This window comes from Triplophysa dalaica, chromosome 21 (genome assembly GCF_015846415.1).
Source record: "Triplophysa dalaica isolate WHDGS20190420 chromosome 21, ASM1584641v1, whole genome shotgun sequence".
NCBI classification, from domain to species: domain Eukaryota; kingdom Metazoa; phylum Chordata; class Actinopteri; order Cypriniformes; family Nemacheilidae; genus Triplophysa; species Triplophysa dalaica.
In genome coordinates this window covers 13,305,515-13,325,790 of record NC_079562.1, presented here as the reverse complement: position 1 = coordinate 13,325,790, position 20,276 = coordinate 13,305,515, and the positions used below count along the sequence as shown (strand labels likewise).

The window sequence follows — 20,276 nt, the reverse complement described above, 5'->3', positions numbered from 1 at the left end:
ACCGCCTTCATCTTTCCAGCCCTCTGGACTTTTAGATCATTCACCTTACCACGAGTCAACATCACGAGTTCATCTACAGCTTCCAGTCTCTGAAATTCTCCCCACTTATGATCAAGTCCCGAACGATACAGGCCCACAGAGATCACATCTTGAAAAGTCCTTAGCATGGGTCATAACCACGGCAAACGCAAATGACCCATGAAATTTCCTCTTTCCCTGACCCCGGCAGCGACACAAGGCTAGGGCGTTTAAAAGCACTGAGTGCTGCGGTGTCTAGCGAGCAGACGGTCTTTTGACCACTGCCTACAGGTTTCGGCAAAGAGTCCTGTGACCGTTAAGAGGTAAAAAAACATTTTCCCAGAGTGCTTGGTAATGGAGTGTATGGAATGACGTTTTCCACACTAGCTGTCGTGAATAGATCTGGACAGTCTCCAGGCCGAGCGAATGTTTAACTCTCGGTGTGTCCAAGAGGGAGGCTCTCGAACGGGGAAAATAGCTAATCTGCGGGATGCGATGTGTTGACAGGCAGAGTTGCTAAAGACCAACAGGCAGAGATGTGGAACAGATGCATGGCTAAGGGATGATGCAGTTAATGGTGCAGTAAGGGATGCAGCGGGTGGGGCGTCTTTCCACTGAACATTGGAAATAATTGGTGGGTGGCCTAAATAGGTGTATAATCAAACTGGTTTTGGATTCGACCGTCAATATGCGTTACCGGTCAAAAGTTTTAGAACACTTAGTCAGTTTCATTCAAATATAGTTAACACATCAAAACATTTGTGCATTAACACAAATGGTATGTTGACAATTATGTTGCGAGTAAATAATTCCAAACTAAAAAAGTAAAACTTGTTATATATTAGCATCTTTACCGCAGCCAGCTTTTTTTCTTGGCGTTTGGGGTTTCTACCTTAGATGCTTTTTTAAACAATATTTGATTTGTTCCCATCAATTCTGTTCTCTTACTGGCAACCCTTTCTTCATTATTAAAATGAATAAAAAAATAAAGATGTATTTCATGTAGTTCATAATGAAAGTTTTTATTTGCACAATCTTTGTCTATGAAACACTTTCCTGATATTTAAGCATACACCTTTAGATCAAAACCTTGTTACGATAATAAGAAACATTTTTGTTAAGTGTTCTAAAACTTTTGACAGGCATTGTATTTCTTAGGGAATGTTTCAATAAGAGATTCGGTCAACGGAGTGGTATGACATGAAACAGCATGCAGGGGTCTTGCGACGTGTTTCTAAAAGTCGGCCAACATTTCGATAGTAAACGGTAGGATGTGTAAAACACAACACAAGGGTCAGAAACATTAGTCTAAATGTGCAAGTACTATAAAGGGGACTAACTTCTTTAGACCGGGTTTTAATTTAGCTAAATATCTAACAGCTTAAAACTGTCGGCATACAAATTAAAATACTGAAAATATAAACTACCTAAGAAAAAAATCTAGCTGATGAACTAGCCGACCTCACTAAATGACTAGCACATTGTTGGATGACTAGTCAACCATTGTGACCCATCCCTAGAGACACCGCCAAACTAAAGTATTTCCACCACACATGCCATGATGAAACGCCACATCTGCGTGACCCAAAAATAAGACATTAGGATCTGACAGCAATATAGACAGATTATGTGTCTCAGTGATGTGTTTGGCTTAGTTCTTTTTCGGCGGAGGGTTAATGGTGATGGAATAAGAGGTTAATGACACTGAATCTCCTGTGATTGTTGCCATTGTCACTGAACTCTAAACATCTGGAAGAAAACGGATAGAAATGGATGGTGCATTTGACCTTATGTCTGGCCTCCGTGTTGGGGAGAATTCTCCATCATAATTAACTATCTGGGTCAAACTACAGATGAGAAAAGGTTAAGTTCAGAAGTTTCATCCATTTCCACTGAAAGTTGAAGAATGAAGAACTGAGGAAACCGACAAACCCAATGATTTGTCTGCGTCAACACACCCACTATTAGGCTTTCGTTTACAAGAGGTGAATAAGGAAATTCGGAACACTCAGGTGATTAATATTCAAAAATGAATGTAAAAAGTTAGACAGACATAGGAGCGGCCTAGCATTGATGATTTCCAGATTGCCCGGTTGTGATTTAGAGGTGCAGTCTGTGAGATCTGGATCAGGGATGTTTTAATGCAAAAGTGTGAATCGTTCCCTTGTGATGGAAAAAATCGAACTGAAAATCATTAAGCGGTGCTGAGGTTAAACTCTCTGGAAAGAGAGTGATACTGTTAACTTTAAATGAACAAAAAACATATTTTATTTTGACAGCTCTCCACCGTATACACTGATACTACACAACACGCAACAATAGTACAAAAATGTATATTGTAACAAATTAAACCTAGAATTCACTACTGAACTAAAACTATATTAAAGGGATAGTTCACCCAAAACAAAAAACATTCGGTCTTCATTTACTCATTCTCAAGTAGTTCCAGATATCTTTGTTCTGATGAACTCAGAGAAAGATACTTGGAAGAATGCTTGTAACCAAACAGTTCTTGACCACCATTGACTACCTTAGTAGGAAAAATGGCTTTGTTCTGTTGAACACAAAATAAGATATTTGGAAGAATGTAGGACAGCAAATTTTTCTACTATGGTAGTCATGAGTTAACAAGAACTGTTTGGTTATAAGCATTCTTCCAAATATCTTTCTCTGTGTTCATCTGAAAAATACATTTATACAGATTTGGAACAACTCCAGGGTGAGTGAATGAAGACAGGATTTTTTATTTTGGGTGAACCCATTTTAGCTCGAATTTATTTCTACTAAACTACATATGTTAACACACATAAAAAAGGCTCTAAAATGTTTATGATTAAATAAAGATGTGATTGACAAATCTTTTAACACTTAAACTTTATATTATATAAAGTAACTTGGCAATTAATTTTCAACGATCATCTTTCTTTATTAGAAGCCATATAGTTTCTATCTGCCCCTATAATCAACGAATTGGGAAAAGACCTCTGGAGGAGTTTGTCTTTCCAAGGCAAAATCCTTGGATTAAAAACACATCTCTCTTGGGATTTTGTGTGCTTGGCCTTCAGAAAGACCGCAGTCCTGTCAGTTGTCTTCAGCCCTTGTCATACAGCACAGAACATGATGAATGCGATAATCAGAACATCATGTGAACATAGAGCGTCGCTGATGTCTCATTCGCTTAGGAAATAATTCACGTTCACAATGACACTGTGTCCTCACAGCCCAAAAACGTCTGAAGACCACAGCCATATTCAATTACACCAAAATTCAAAGCAAATATGCTGTTGGGTTGATTAAAATCAACATGAACTCAGACCCTATTGACTTTCCTAATACACATTCCCCTTCCTATTGTGTACGATTCACCCCTGCCAGTTATTCCAAAGATAAACTGTTTATTATTTCATAAAAAATGTGCCGTCACCATCTCCTTATTCTTCCATTCAACCAAGATACATCACACATAGACAATTTTTCATGATTTCCAGTTTAATATCCTGCTTATAAATTTCACGTTGCACAAGTAAAACAGGTTGACTTAAAGTGCTACATGTTTGCACAAAACCATGTGGTGTGTTCGATGACTAAACACCTTTGTTTATGGAGTATAATTGGTCCGAATATCGAGACGGAACAGTTAAGGAAGTCTGTAATCCTGTTAGCGTAGCATATGAGTCGAGATGGCTAATCCTGTTTAAAGTCACAACACAGGCCAGGTAATCTTCCTGCCGTCTCTAAAGATGACACATCAATCCACGATCGCACCTGCGCCAGGATAAGCCATCTCACACTCAAATAATGTACTCGTACGCTGTGGAAATGTGCAAGATAAGTACTTCTCTAGCACTTCTGTAGGGGGTTTTAAAAGCTGTCAAATGGGTTTTATCCTACACTTATTTGACAGGTCTTTTTGCTCAGATTTAACACAGTGACCGACTGAAGCTGAATCGCAGTTTTAACAGCAACGCATGTACAGCAGAGGCGTATAAAGATAAGATACAACCCAAAAGTAACTCCATTGCAGCCTTGCTCCCCAAATTCGCTAGGAAATAGGATTTAAAACATTTAAGACATATGTCCCAAACCACTAAGCACTTCAGCAATATCCTAATATTTGGCTGGATTAATCTGATTTGCGCTCATTTTACAATTATAGATTCTGCTTTGGCCAGAGGTACCATAGCCTCTCCACAGAATTCAGATTTGGAGGTTTTTGTTTTCCCTGTCACAGTAACCTACATTCGGAGGCAGCCGAGGCATTTCTAAGGCTGATTTAGGCATGTGCAGCGCCGCCCGCACACATCATGCCCATCACGAACAATGCACACCACTCGTTTCATGTCTTCCTGTCTTTATTAACAGACAGCAAGAGAATAAAAACTGATTTTACTACAATAAACACACAGTGTTGCTGGAAAGTTTTCACTTTGAGACGAAAAAAGTTGTTTTTATCCTCACAGTTTTACACAGGACATAATTCAGCATAACTTATACAGTCATGTACAGTATGCGGCGGATGTTGATGGCACCATAAAAATGTGGCTGTTACTGCGGCGTGATGGATGTTATTATGCACACACAACATTTCCCATCTGCTAAATGTGGATTTGTAGATGCTGCAATTCCAAATGATATTTTTGTGCATCGTATTACTTTTCAAACCGTGCATGTCAAAAAAGTAACTGCATAACTTTTGGATGGTATTTGGTAACTCAATGCAATTGCCTTAAAAACGAACTGGGGTTAGCTGTCACACAAGGCCTGTTAGCAGCTTGGAATTTAATGAAATACGAATGTTTTTTTTTCCTTTTTTATTGAGGCAAATTGTCATATAATTCAGAAGTTATTATGATTATAACTATTTATATAATGTATCAATTTTTTATAACTGTTGGTCAAATCCAAATCCATTAACGTCTATTTAACTGTTTTATGAAATGTTCTGTGTATCAAAGAAATTAGATTTTGTTTAACAACAGGTTCCATTGCACCTCTTATGGTCTTCTTGTGTTAAGTGAATGTTCTTCCTAGCCATCAAGAAAATAAATGTTTTTTGTTTTGTGAAGCAAGATCTAATCAATAGTTTGCTATAATTGATTTTAGAGAAAAGAAAAAAAAAATGTGACATCCTCTCTTCAACTTCTGCTTTGGCAAATAAACTCATGCGGCAACACTAAAGTGTACAGTTTTGTCATGAATGATGTATTTTCATCCTGCACACTCCAGCAGATCTCAGCAGTGTCCACCGCACAACTCTATCATCAGAGGACCTCTAAAATGTCACTTTCTTCAGGCGCTGGTGGCTTTGTGCTTGTGACCAGAAGGGGTCCAGACACCAACCTTCTTGTCCACTTTTCAGTTCCAGATGAAAACAGCAGTTTGTCCCTAAAAGCAACTTCGAAAAGGATTTGGCCATCTGAACACAACGGACTGCCGTTCCCCCTCGTGGGCTACTGGACGTGTCCAAAAAGCACTCGCTGACTTTCTGAAAGCATCTAATCATTTTTAGGAGTCTAAATATTATATTGGTTTCTCTGCTTGTGAATCTTGTATTCTTTTTTACCACTTCTGCATTTGTCAATATGGCATTATCTATAGAAAAATATCAAAGGTGTCCTCAAGAAATTTGAGCAAAGATTTAAAATGCATTAAAGATGTTGCATGATTATTATTAGTGAATTTGTAAAAGTGATCAACAATTTTTTTATTTATTTGGTCAATCAACTCGATGTGAACCATAGAGCGTTTGCCTTCAACTGAAAATTCTTTAACCGTTTGAACTCAAGATAACAAACAACGAAAACCAAAGATGTTCCTTATACAAAGAATACAAATGTAGAATGTTAAATTCAGTAAATGCTAATAAAAAACTGTAACACTGGTTAAAAAATAAAAGATTACATTTTGGTCATGCCCCAGAACTATAGTGATCCCTCAACTAAAATAGTTTAATGACACCCCTAGTGTCCTGTAGAGGAGATTTTCACCTCTAGTAACAAAATCAATCAATTGTAACTTAACCCAACACAAAACCTAGTTTAAATTTAGCAACTAGCATGTTTTTCGTCTAAATCATGACTTTTACTTTACATGTACGTACATATATATATATATATATACATATATATACAAAAATTATTGTTGACAATCTGCATTTGACAAACAGTATAATGTTCATCCTACGTCGAAACACAAATAATAATTTTATAATAAATAGTGTGATTTGTTTATCTTCACTTATTTACCTTTAGTCTATTGTACATTGCTCTACCGACGAAAAAACAAAAACTAACAAAACCGTGTGTTCGCTACATAAATAGAGATGTAACAATATCACAATCTCACTGTACGAAAATACCTCTGTATAAAGTCAACGTTACAACATTTATTGCGATATTTAAGATGACAAATGATGACTCAAAATGTCCCATAACCATCCAATTTTCTTTATCCTTAAAATCATAACTGTTGCTGAGAGGTATGAGTTATATTATGAGACGGGTCAAATGACCTAAAAAAATCCCTTTTATAAAATCAAATAATTGCACCAGATGGACCTTGCCAAAGGTAACATCTATTATTTTTTCTAACATTCTCTGTTAGGCCCAGAAGACCTATCGTTTCAGTCATGTCGCCACGATAATATTGAGACAATTTTGCTATTGCAATAACAATATATCGATAACATTGTTACATCCCTAAATACAGCTTTCTAAACATCATAACATATTTCCTTTTTATAGCAAAAATGAACCTTAAGAGCAGCGCAGCATTTGCTTTTTTATTTCACAGTGCAAAATTCAGCCGGAGTTAACTAAAATGTTGACTTAAATGACTTAAATGAATCTGTGCCAAGCATAGCTGTACTGCTTGTGCTTTAAAGCCAACAGACGCAGACTAACTTCACTGAACCACATGGTATCTGGTGCACGGAGAACAAGTGTGAGGTGAAACAGCTACGTCGCATTTCATAACTGTCCCACTAACCCTGGCAGTGAGCGTACAGCAGGTATTTAGGGTAAGGGTCGGCCATTTTCCCTCATAGATTGGTCCCAACCCAAAGTCCCTGCTGTGCCAACACCTTCCCACATAACAAGGCTTTTCTCTGGTTCTGCAAGAATGACAGGTTTGACGTATCTGCAGGTTCAAGAGCGAAACCTCCCAGATGACTAATGGGTCGATGTTATACTTTTCACATGTCTGCTTTCTTTCCTATTCTTTTACTTTAGAAATCTTGAGTTATTTGAAGGTCAAGGCCCGCTGTGATGTGTGAGCGGCTCCTCCCTCACGCTTAAAGACAGGACCATGTGTTCGGCGACTCTACACCCACGTTGGTATAAAGAGGCATTCGCAAAGTGAAAACAGGTGAATCAACAGAACGCATCAACACTTGTCTGATAATTCCAGTGAGGAGAGATGAAGTCAGACGCCAAATAGATTAAATAAAACATTGTTTGGATCACATGAAAGCCTCCTGAGTGACTCCAAGATTAGGAATCAAATTCTGCTAAACTTTTTTTAATCCTCTTAAAATTTACCGATTTTATTGTGTACAGTTTACAGAATATGTATGTGACACAGTGAGGGTTTTGCCAGAAAACCAAGGTTAATAATATTGTTATATTTTGTGTAATATTTTTATTTTACACTGTAAAAAACTATGCAGCTGAATAAAATATAATTCTGAATAATTTGTGGACAATTTTATTGAAAATAATTTCTAGGCATTAGGTAAAATAATTTTTTGAGTAAAAGACATTTTGGTAAATTTAATTTTTAATTTAAATGTCTGAATTCCTGTTAATTACACCAAACACACATATGCAAAATGTCTGCTTTGAGTTTACACACTAAAACAATATCCTGTTTAATTTTTTGTAGAAAATATTTTGCATTTAATAGTATCTGCAGCTGTGTTTCACCAAATTATATCTGTCATCACATTTTTCCATTGTAAGTAAAAACAATAAAACTGCTACGTGTCCTCAAAAGTACAGCTGGAAACAGAAAACATCTGACATTAAAAATACACTTCAAAATCAAGTGCAGTAAGAAACGCGATAGGAAGCGCTTAAAGGCTTTTGTGAACTCCTTTCTCCAAAATAAACAGCAGTATTTTAATCTATAATGCTCCCCGATGATACTTTAAAAAAGTCTAAAATGAAAAAATCGGAGCATAATTTCGCCTCCCGTAAACCGTGCTTGCTTTTATTTGCCAATATGCTACAGTAATAAAAATAAACTGTGTAAAAAGCCAAATTGAGCACTGTCCTTTTTAAACAGAACGCTTCGGACTTCTATTTATTTACCCACAATTTCTGCTAGTGTATACTGCTTAAAGTGCGTGACTGTAATTATCAGCGCTATAACTGAGAATTAAAGCCGGCCGCTTTAAGCAGTACAAATGGACCTCATACATACCGTTTTACAAATAAGGATCCGGACGTAAAATTACCCTCCATTTCCAAGAAGAGGGCTGAGTGCATTTCTAAATAAAACCCACTCAAGGAGAGAAATGAGGAGTTCGTAGATGGACATAATGAGCTGACTGCATGTGGGTCAACAAAACTAAACTGCTCTTACGGCCGATTGGGAATTAAGGGAGCGTCATTTGTTTTATGAGCGAATTAAACAGTGCTTTGTCCGTACATCCTGGTCGAAGCCTTAAAAAATCATGAAAAAACTGTGGTGATTTAAAAAAATAAAAAACTTGAACAATATTCACATTTTATGAAGATGAAAGTCAATAAATTAAAATACATATATATTGACAAACGCCTCATTGTACATTAAAGGGAAGAGTCATTTAAAGTGTTAAAAGAGCGTCTTCAAATACACATTCTGAACAAGAGCTTTTTGGGACTCTCATAAATACTGTAGACTAAATGAGAAAGGCCTCCGAGACAGAAAGAGAGACATGTCCTGAGCTAACTTGGCCGAGAACTCAATGGCACCTGTACAAAAGCCAAACAATACGGTATTTTAACAAATCACAAATCCTTAGTCTTTCTTGTATATTTACACTGCCACTGTACAGTGCTGCTTTGAAATCGTCTGCGCTTTCTTCAATTTGGGAAAGATCCACCCGTGAACGTGCACCTACTTCAAACCAAGAGTCGAGCTCCCTGGATGCACGTGACTGCCAATGTGCAACGTGTATGTGGGTCAGGCATTAAAATGTATGAGTAATACAGAAGGCAGGGGGACGTTGTGATTGGGTCTGTTGCCGGGTATAAAAAAATGACTAAAATAAACCGCCGCACAGAAAGAGGTGAGGACGCGGGGGTGATAAGGTGCCCTGTAAGGTCCTGGGAATGAATTCTGGTTTATGTTACGCTGCACAGAACAAGCGTGAAAAACTAGCTGTCATGGCGCCCGCATTGAAAGCACTTCTCATGCTGGTTGCTTTAAGGACGTTCAGTTATGACACACTGACTGTGTACAGACAGATTGACTGACAGAGACATTTAAGCTTACTTGAAAACTTTCTATAAAACATATAACATAAACGAAAGCGAATGAATTAGGAATGTTACCATAAAAGGACAAAAAACAACTCAAATCGATAAAAACAAATAACGTGTTTTTGCGCATAAACAGTGCAACCGCATAAACTATCAAAACGCTCTCCAAATTCCAGGTGACCTAAAATATTTAGCTTTACAACAAAAACAAACACGGGGATTTATAAACACACACCCTTACTCTTTTTTTTGTAGCTGGAGCGTTTGTCCACTAAAACGTTTTGGTTTGTTTGGATGTCATGTCAAATCTGTGTAAATGTTCACGTACGAGCCGTCATTCTGTCGCAGGGTGGGGTGCAAAAACGCCGCAGATAATGGCGGAGAGGGTTATGTTACTCCAGCAATAGAAATTTACAGAAGCACAATCATTTCCCACCATTCAGCCACTGTTCGGCTCAAAACACAGCGGGACATTTGATTCCAACCTGCAGTAATGTAACTTTGATTAACGCCGAAAATGAAAATACAGGGACCTGCCTATGAAATGGGCTCTGGGATCAAACTCACTCTGGTTTATTTTATTTAATGAAGCTTTGAACCTAGATTACTCATTACAGAGGTTTTTTGCTTTTCGTTGAAACCGAAACTTTAATTTTTAATTATATGTTACAGCCTTTTGATGCAATAAAGACCATTTGCATTATTAACAGCTGAGGGCCGTATTCCATTTTCGACCACGTATTTAGAGAAACGGAGACTCGTGAAACATTTTGCCATTGTCATGTCATTGATAATGATTAGCAGATGAATCCAGAGTTCAGCAGTATGGAAGAGAATAGAAGCATTATGGCTATAAGCGCTGACCTATAGACCTCAGTAACTGAATTTTTCTCTACAGTATCTAAACAGAAGTGGCCGTAATCTTATAGAAATGAAGCACTAGCTAGCCTGCGTGACTTCATGCCCCCATTTTAAAAGATGCACTGTTTCTTTTTTTCAGCCAGTGACCACCATTCCCACTGTAATGTGATTTGCAAACTAACGAATTCACTGCGTCCTGCGCCCTGTCAGTCTAAGTGCATTCACTTTACTGTCGTAACTGCACATTAATGGCCGAGAGTCGTTCAGGAAAAAACAATGATTATATTTATACCACTTTAATGGATTAGCTCATTCAATTAAACCACTGCAAGAAACTGCGTCCTCATGCTAAAGCTGCAATAAGTCACGGGGTGGATGGCGATTCGGGGACTGGAATGGGTTTCAGAACCGATAACTCACAAAGTTCTGCTTAGAAAGTGGCAAGATCCCTCCCTCAACTCTTACAGGTCACAGTCGGCACAAAAAAAGAGACACTTATTTCATTGTGAAATTTAACTTTTTAGATGCCTTGTGGATGAAAGCGGACCATAAATTGCCACCCTTCAGCTGCCTGAAATGAATTTTAAGCTCACGTACAGCTGGAATTTACAAAGAAGCAAGGCTGAGTGAACTCAAATTTCTGCTTAAAACAGAAAAATCAATTATGTCAAACACAACAAACCGGCCACTGGGTATAATTGAATCATTTTCCACAATTCTATCAAAATACCGCTGGTATATAAGAAGACTTGAAATAGAGAAAAAACGACTTTTGTTAAAATAAACAACTTTTGCGTGTTTTTTATACATGGGACTATGAGTGCATTTCATCACTGTTGCTTGCATGGAAATATATATAAGCAATTTGTCCTAAAGCAGTAGTGAAAATTTGCTACCGAAATACTAATATTAAAAGTATCCTTATCGCATACATTTTTCTGACGAATATCAAGACACTTTAAACATTTATCACTTCAAGTGTTATTACAGCATTTGTAAAAAAAATATGAACCGCAGTAATACACTATAATCAATAAAAAAAACTACCCAAGGTGATAAAACTGAAAAGTGAAAAATAAAACAAATGGGAAAAATCTGCTGACTAGTTCAAAATATGACTGAATTAAACACATACTCCATTTTTGTCTTCAGCTCGTACCACATTCCAAAGGCAAGTGTGAGGGTTCACAAAATGGCCGACAAACCCGTAAACTGGGGCAGAATATGGTGCAATGCCATCTACAGCCGAAGTTTGACACGGCCATCCAAGGTCAAGCTTAAAGTCATTCATTTCCAATAATTCCAATGCCAATGGAGGTTAATGTTCCTAGGAGAACAAAACTCATGTGGTTTCACACAACCATATCTATGTCATGCCCTCATATTGCCTATGTCCTCTGACACCAGCCAGATCTGGTAACCTTGACGAACCAATTAAACAATACCAAAAAATTACCAAAATAAAACCACGCAAAATATAAAATACGTCAATGAAAATCTCAAGTGTTTAGGTTTGCCAGGTGTCCTGAAATTGTTAATTAAAATGATTTGGTTTGTTCAGATGGGAAGTGAGAGACGCTTAATAAAGTAAAAAAAATTTAGAAATCATATTGAATATTTTTACTGCTTCTAAAACCTACAAAATATATACTTTTATAAATAATATTAAAAAAACAACCACGGTGAGAAAAGTAAAAAACTTTGTTAAAAAATAAATAATATTTTTTTACCAACTGCACAATTTTTTTTAAATTTGGCAAAATATTCATACAAGCATCAGACATTGTGTGGTTAAATTATTTGCTATACACAAATGAAAACTAAGCCCACCTTTAGAATTCAAAATACACAACACTGTCTGCTAATTTCCAAATATCTAAATGTGTGCATTTAACGTAACTGCACATAATACTTCAAAAATTTAAACCACTATCAGTTTTTATTTGTAAAAAATCCATTCTGAAACACACATTCCTGTTAAAAACTGCACTCCAAAGCTCTGTGTACGGACGTCGCCTATTATCTGTGCAGCTTCAAGTGTTGTAACCTACGTGGCGACTCACTTTCCACACTAGCCGCCCATGTTAAGTCACCACCCGGCCCGTACAACTTACTATAAAGTCACGAGGGTTAAATCGACACCTTCAGGCTTAAACTCCAACAGAGCAGAAATATATTTTGCTGTATTTATTTGTGCTCTGATTGGGGTCATTTAGCACAAGCCGTTCCTCTCGCAGGCTCTAATTGAACCACGTAACACAACTCAAACAGTCGAGGCCTGATTCAAACCACACCAGACAGCCCCGCTCACTTACGGTGGGGTTCTGGAAAACCACAGGTCGCGATGAAGCCCGCAAGTCTAACTTTAGTTTCGCAGGCTTTCTAAAACCATTAATCAAGCCAGATCAAGCGCACGGCACTGGAATGGACAACACCTAATCCGTCCGTTCTGAGTATCCGACCCACCAGGAAAAACCTGGAGGATCTGATATCTCATAGATCTAACGGCTGAGCAGTAAAATCGATAACATGGGCTAAAACACTATCAGCAGTCTAATAATAGAGACTCAGTTTCCCCGAGCTCTTTTACACACAGAGGGAAGACCGTCTTAGTTTAGCTGAACAAACATTTCACGGATCTGCCATAACACAGCAAATACAAAGTCACTGTAAAAGTGGTGGGAAAAAACACGGCATGCAAAATTAACCCAGACCAGCCGTAATCAGCCATTTGATTATTTAAATCTGCGGAAGCATGGAATACACAACTAAACAACTTTTTATCAACTTTGTTTCTTCAGAGTTAATAGATGCGATGATGAGTTATAATTTATGCTTTCTTTTTTTGGAAGGCATCTAATTAGGTCTGTACCTAATCTAGAAATAATCTCACGTCTATAAAAACACAATCAACAAACAAGATGGATTACTGTGACTTAACCGCCTTTCTGCAGAGTGCATTAGTTGTTTACTTGTAACGCAAAGTCAAGGAAATCAACATATTTCAAAGACAAACTCAAAAGACGAAACCAAAAACTGAGTTCAAAATTTGAGAAGTTACACTCCGGCAGCTTCGACACGAACTCGAGAACTACAAGGGTGTATAAGATTTCTGAAAGAGACACTAACACCGAGTATTTACACCCATTCCTTTTTAAGAAACACAAGCAAATTTGTCATCTATATTTCCTTTCAATGTATTGTTTGTATATATAAATTCAGATCTTAAGATTTTCCAGTCAAATAAAGAGGTCCTTAGACAAAGTAAAAAAACAGTTCCCCCCAAAACTACTTCTAAATTCTTCATATCACTATTTTGTTATAAACACACATTGGTTGATTCCTTAAATCAGATGCAAATGTGATACTAGAAATGACTGAAGCATTTCACGCAAGCGTTCTGTAGGCATCTAAAATGTAATACGTTTGACTGTGGTTGGACAAAGCTCTGTCCCGTGCCAAAAACTAGAGTAGGAGCACTGCTGGTGCCTCTGAGAGCGGCCTGATGAGGAGCGGTGGGGTGTTGCGAGCGGGGGGCTTCATCTCAGACTATTTAAACCAGATGCGATATGAAAGCCCAAGTACAGATCCCACCTCGGGAACATCCATGAAAGGATGCAAAACAAAATAACATTATCTTTAGAAGCGGACAGGATATCAGATCGTGCATTTATTTGCATATTTTTCACGATTATCAACCCAGCAGACCGACGGCTCATAATGTAACACAGCATATGGCCCTGAGTAACTCATAACAGACACCATGATAGAGTGTCAAACAGTAAGCATGCAATAAATGAGGCCATAAAGTTACACTGTGCTTATAGAGAGGCAGATTTTGTGAGAAGACCTATAAGTACTTTCGAATGGAACCCACAATGCGTAATGGTGCCCGCTGTCAAACTGAGACATCTGAGGGCCTTATACACAAAGGGTTTTTGTGTCTTTAAAATTGTGATCTTTATAAAACTGAAATCACACATTCAAAATGACTTTAAAAGTAGGCCTTGTGTGTTACTGGTGCATAGCAGTTAATATCTGAACTCATCCTCTAATGAAATAAATATGTTTATATGAAAACAAATTATAAGTGGGAATTATATATATGGATAATTGAAATATAAATTTATACGCATTTAATAAATATTTAAATTTGTAGCTAATAAAAGTGAACTCAAAAAAGTGACTTTATGGTAGTTTGTAAACACCTGTAAAAACTACCAATGGCTTATTTTCCAGATGTAAAAACACATTTATAACCAACTCTTCAGAGATTTGTATGCAATTAAATATTTCATACCTGGGATTCGTGCTGTTCCAGTAAACCGCATACCGGTCTGAAATGATCTTACTGTCATCCGCACACACGGTGACCCAAAACAGGAGGACGACCATCGAAAGTGTCAACTCCATCTGATATGCAACGCTGTTCTTGTCCATAATGTCAATGCAAACGGTGAGAGAACACTCAGTCAATGTATCGATAAGTTAAGAGAATTCTGTCTGTTCTTTATTTGATGATCATGTGTGGGTGAGTCTCGTTCACAAGCATTACCAAGGCGACAAAAGTAAAGTCAAAGCTCAGCGAATGAACTTTTCAGGGACGATCCGTCCAGCATCTCTACCTCCACAGACTGTGCGAGAGTGAAATTGACAAAAAACGCAGTGTTTCCATGTCATTCATTCAAAACGGAGCGTTTCCTCACACGCGTTTTAAGTCGCGCGTCACACTTTTCGTGCGCCGAATATAATACCGCTTGCTTGTCACATCCATTCTTCCCGACAGTGGCTTTTGCAAACTTTACTCGCACTTTGTAAAACAGTGACCAGATAGTTGACGTCCATTCAGCTATATGTCCGTGCTCGCTCCTGTAGATCACAGTTTTGGTACTCCACTCATGTGCGGGAACGCACGGCTCCGTGAGCGGGAAATCCGCGTGTCTCCCTTTCAAAGCGATCTTCCACCAGTCGAAAACTAAAAAGTAGCCTAGACTCTGTTCCTCGTCTTGCTGCCGTGTGAAAGTTACCTTGGTTGCAAACGCGCTGCCGAATCCCGGAGCCGCGCGAGCGCGCGTCGCATCACCCGCAAAGTTGATGCTGTGGTCCTTTAAATGTCGCTTCTGTCAACGAGAGCCGGAACAACTCTCTGTTAAAGCGTCGCTCTTACAAGTGTGAAATGACATTTTCTCTCTTTCCAACACAAAGAGTAGCCGTCCTTCCTCCAAAGCGAGCTGTCTTTCTCTCTCTCTCTCTGCCGTCTTTCAACACATGTCTCAGTCTCTGTGCTGTCTGTCCTCTAGTGCGGGGCGGAGCTGATCGAAAAGGGGGACCGCCTGGACCTATACACTGAAACTTCGGAGATATCAACCATTAATATGGTCATTAAATGAAATTAAACTAACAACAGCTCTCATTAGATAATGATAATTGCATATTTGTTCCTTTCTATTTTGGGGTGTGACATCGTTAAATGTCTTTTTGCTTTTAAGCTGAGAGTTAATTCAGTCAAATCAAATGACTCTGCTATTAACTAAGTTTAATACCACAGGAATTGTAATATTTCCTGCTCTGAAGTTTTGATCGCTTGAAAGTACTATCAAGAATGTTGCTGCTTTTTGTTATTTGGCTGTTTGCAGAGAACATGTATTTTAAAGGACCTTGAATTGTTTCCGCATAATTTGGTCAAGAAGAACATTTTCCTTTATGATCACATCATGGCATTTTAAACAACAGAAAAGTTTTCTTGCTTTTAGTTCACATCTTGCTAGTATGCAAGTAAAAGTTCCCCAAACTAACTTAAACATATGTTTTTAAATGACTCCTCTAAAACTGACGAATACTCTTGATAACATATATTGCACCAGACCAAATGTTTATTTAATAAAATGCTCTCTATAGTAAGAATGCTTCTTTTCATGGTTCTTGGGTCCTTCCATCCTTAACATTCTGTAACGAGGACATTTAAACTTCATGTAGCATATACTTTTACTTTAAGTATTCAACACTTTTCTTGTCGAGTTAATTTACGGTTAACAAACGCACCCCATTTCTACCATAAAAACATGAAAATAAAAAGTTAAGAATGTAGTTCAAGGCCCAAATCCTCAACCCAAAATATGAAATTCTGGAAAGTTAACTAAAGAAGCAACAAGAATGTTAAAATAAAACTAACTGGTGAAATGAATTTTGTTGCATCAGTTACCATTAGGAGGGAAAAGAATGGGAAGGGGCTTTTTGCTGTGTTTGGTGTAATTCTGGCAGAGACTGTGGCGTATTTAAAGAGGAGCTGAGTGAGAGAGAGAGAGAGAGAGAGAGAGAGAGAGGGAGCTGGTCCACAACGTGTGATTCAGCACTGATTAATATTTAAGCAGCAGAGTAGGCTGGGGGCTCAATAGGCACATAGGAAAGAAAAATACAAATGAAAGTTTAATTTTGCTTTTAAAGATGGTACAGAGATTAATGGTGCTCATGTATTAAATATTCAGAGCGTTTTATGCATATATGTATGGAGCGTGAAGTGCTTAATGACTTGTGGAGGGGTTTTATGAAATCATTATATCCCAAACGGGATACAGATGCTATACAAGGTACATCACACACCGACATCACTTCAGTTCTGTTGCATTGACTCGCTCCGCAAACCTTGATAGGCAGAAAGTAATGCATGTTTAAATAATATACAACTTCAAATTCATTTAAATGTCAGCGTAGCCCTGATACTAAAAACATGTCGATATTACTCATTGAAGGGGGTGGATCACCTGTAACCTTCAGTTGCCAATCCGGATCTTTAATCGCTGGATTACATAGCACATGCTGTTGTTTGAATAAACATTAGCATTGCAAATAATACAGTATACTATGTGTATTGTTGTATAAAGCGTCTGCCAAATGCAGAAGTGTAATGTATTTGCATGAGTCATGGTTTCCCTTAACAATGACCAAGATGACCGCATCATGAACATCTACAGCCAAAGCAGGAATCATTATGCCTGGCTTACATGTAAAAGCTTTGTTTACTACAGAACCTACACAATCACAAGAGAAATGAGTCACATTTTGTGTTTTGTGCATCTGAACAAACCTGACCCTACATTAAGTGTTTGCCAGCAGAGGGCAGTGTGAGTCACTGCAGTTGGGGCCCTCGGCTGGATCTGCCAGCTTTGTTCAGTTTCATTTTTGACAGTCTCTTATCTGCGTCCATCAGCGCTGCGCAGGATCCATCAGCAGTCATATTCATCCACTCGAAAGCAGCAATGGAAGCTACGAGAGGAAATGTTAGCACTGCTGCTAATAAACTGTTCACAAACAAATTTCTCTCCCCCGTGGAAATGACTTGACAGGTCCAGACAATGTTTGAAAAATATATCCGTCAGCGTAACAGGTCACTTTCTTAAAAGCAGTCAGTTGGAAACGTATATTGGCCTGAAGAAAGATGTGGCTAAGAAAGACAGGAGTCCACATCTGTTTTTTCTTTTCCTGAAAGATCTGCAGCAGCACACGCCAGCAACCGCCATGTGTGTAAAAGTATACTTGAGGGAACCGGCATACCTTTCCAATAAAGCTTCAAACGCAAACGTACTTTTGCCGGACAACAGCCGAGGTTTCGCTCCAGCACTTTGACAGCTGAGAGAGGGAGATACAAATACACACATACTGCAGGAGTTTTAGTTTAGATGGGATGTTACTCTTCGCTTGGTCTAGATGATGTTTTTATAAGCTGACTTTTATAAATACTTGGGCCGGCCCTGTTCCTGTGCAGTGTCAATTGAACCTCGTAAAAATGTACTTGCTTGAATTTTGACTTTGGAAAGTATCTCTTTAAAGCGGTAACGGATTTTGAAAAGTAATGGTCTGTCCGATACCTAAGGTATCATGACACATTCTGTCATCGTTTACTCACCATCCAATTGATCCAAACTTTTAGACGATATTTGGATAAATAAACAGATCTCATCCCCTGTTAAGTGAATGAAATAAATATTATGGGAGTCAATGGTGGATGAGATCTATTAGGTTAACATCATTCTTCAAAATATCTTCCTTTGTGTTTCGCAGAACAGAGAACTGAGAACAATCTGAGAGTGAGTAAATGATGACAGATTGTTCATTTTTAGGGGTGAAATAATCCATTTACGTGTTTACATCTACGAAAAAAATCTTACACTATTTTTTGTTAGTGCGAGTGCTCAACTTTTCAAGGGCCTCATGTAAGCAAGAAGGCCTGTAACTCATTTTTAAGTGTGAATGTCTGAGACATGTCTCTGCAGCTGGAGTCAGTCCTCCTCTGATGCGTTTGTGAAGGTCATCAAGTCCCTTATGAAGCCCGCTGTAAACTTTAAATGCCTGCTGGCACTAAAGTGCTGGAAAGCCCGCAGATACGAACTCCATAGCCAAATCAAAACCCAAAGGTTTATCTGACTTTAGTCCTTTAATAGCCGAGGACTGCGCACAAAGCCTTTTAAACCACGTGAAGTCAACGAAACACTACATGGTAAATTAAACACATACGATAGTGCGCCGCGCTTGCTTAAAGGCAGTGAGTTCACGATATCGTACATCGACAGATGTCCTATCAGATTACTAAATCATACACGCACACATGCATACAGTCACACAAATATCATAATATTTGGACCACCTCCACTGGATTAAGAGTAATTTCGCAATAAAGGAAGTGATTTTCCTCACAGAAACAGCGGGCAAACATGCAGCGCACCGTGTGACTTCTCACTCAGCAGCACAAAACGTACAAATCAGTCCCATCTGTTTGCTTTCTATTTAGCATAATAAAAGCATTCACTACATCTTTAGAGTGTTATTTTTACCCAGCTCAGAACACTTTATGTCAGTTGTCTGGCTTTCGGATGTGAGCGCTAAATGTAAACACAAGGATGTCAGTTGTAGGTCTTACCTGCTGCTGCCTCCGCCGAGTTGATGGACGTGTTTGTGATGTTGCGCGCCCCCTTTTGAGTGTTGGAGGTATTGCACCTGAAAAAGGTGTCTGGGGAATATGATAACGTGTTTGGGATCTTATCTGCATGCTTGTGCTTGTACATGACTGTGTTTGCTTTAAGATCATTCAGCTGTTCATTTTTAACACATGCGGTTTGATACAGAATTGAGATAAGGAGAGTGTGTTATACAACAGAAACAATCAACTTTATGGGCCTTTTAGTCTCAATGCCTATGCATGCTTCCAGACACGTGGGTACTGGTGTTATCAAGGCGCCATCATTCGAAAACAGTCTGGGATGGCTAGAACTTACGTGTTACCCTGCTGGGTGGACTTTTTCCTTTACATGCCACCTGCAGGTGCCACGAAGTGATTATGTAAGACCCGCTTGTCTTTCTTTGAGCGTTGAGTTTTCAGGCAAAATGGAGGCGAAAAGACTTCAATGCTCATCCGAATACAACATTCTGCAGGCTAAGAAACCCCCATGTGTCTGAATTTAAAGAAAATTTCTATCCTGCGTAAAACATCCCACAATCCTTTGTGTGAAGTTAAATGCATGATGGTAGGAATGAAAAAGTAACTAAAGCAGCCGTTCATTATCATTTACATTTTAATTATCAATAATCATTCATATTCTTATTCTCTTATTTTGTTATTTAATTATTTGTGTGTATTGTGACATTATCTCTAAGTCTCTGACAGGCTGGTCAGTGAAGCACTAAAACAGTTGGCTTCATTTTCAGAAAGAGCCATTGAAACAAAGATACTCTGTTGTCATGCCAACAAATGAAGCTGTCTAGATGAAGGCACTTCCAAAGCAGCCTATGGATTTCTCCCATTGGTCTTAGCCTCTTAAAACAAGGTTTCCGATCCTGATTGCACACCTGCTGTGTGGTGTTTCTTATTTCCCCTCTCTGCTTATTTTTAGGCTGTCAACAACAAACATCTGCAGCGTAGCCAAATTATCAGACTCACCT

The 20,276-nt window shown here is 38.3% G+C and overlaps 1 protein-coding gene across 2 annotated transcripts in view; it reads right to left on the bottom strand.

Annotated features, from left to right (window-relative positions):
• The window catches only part of LOC130410693 (ephrin-A2-like), a 105,540-nt gene extending 86,266 nt beyond the window's left edge, over positions 1-19,274 (bottom strand). Inside the window, exons 1-2 of one of the 2 annotated variants that reach the window (XM_056735513.1) lie at positions 19,258-19,274; positions 14,644-15,695 (exon numbers count right to left, since the gene is read on the bottom strand). In XM_056735513.1, coding sequence (XP_056591491.1) covers positions 14,644-14,783 — 140 coding nt within the window. In that variant the 5' untranslated portion in view covers positions 14,784-15,695; positions 19,258-19,274. Of the gene's footprint in view, positions 1-14,643; positions 15,696-17,427; positions 17,970-19,257 lie in introns of those variants that run through there. The other variant, XM_056735512.1, reaches the window with a different exon arrangement.
• Between the last annotated feature and the right edge of the window lie 1,002 nt (positions 19,275-20,276).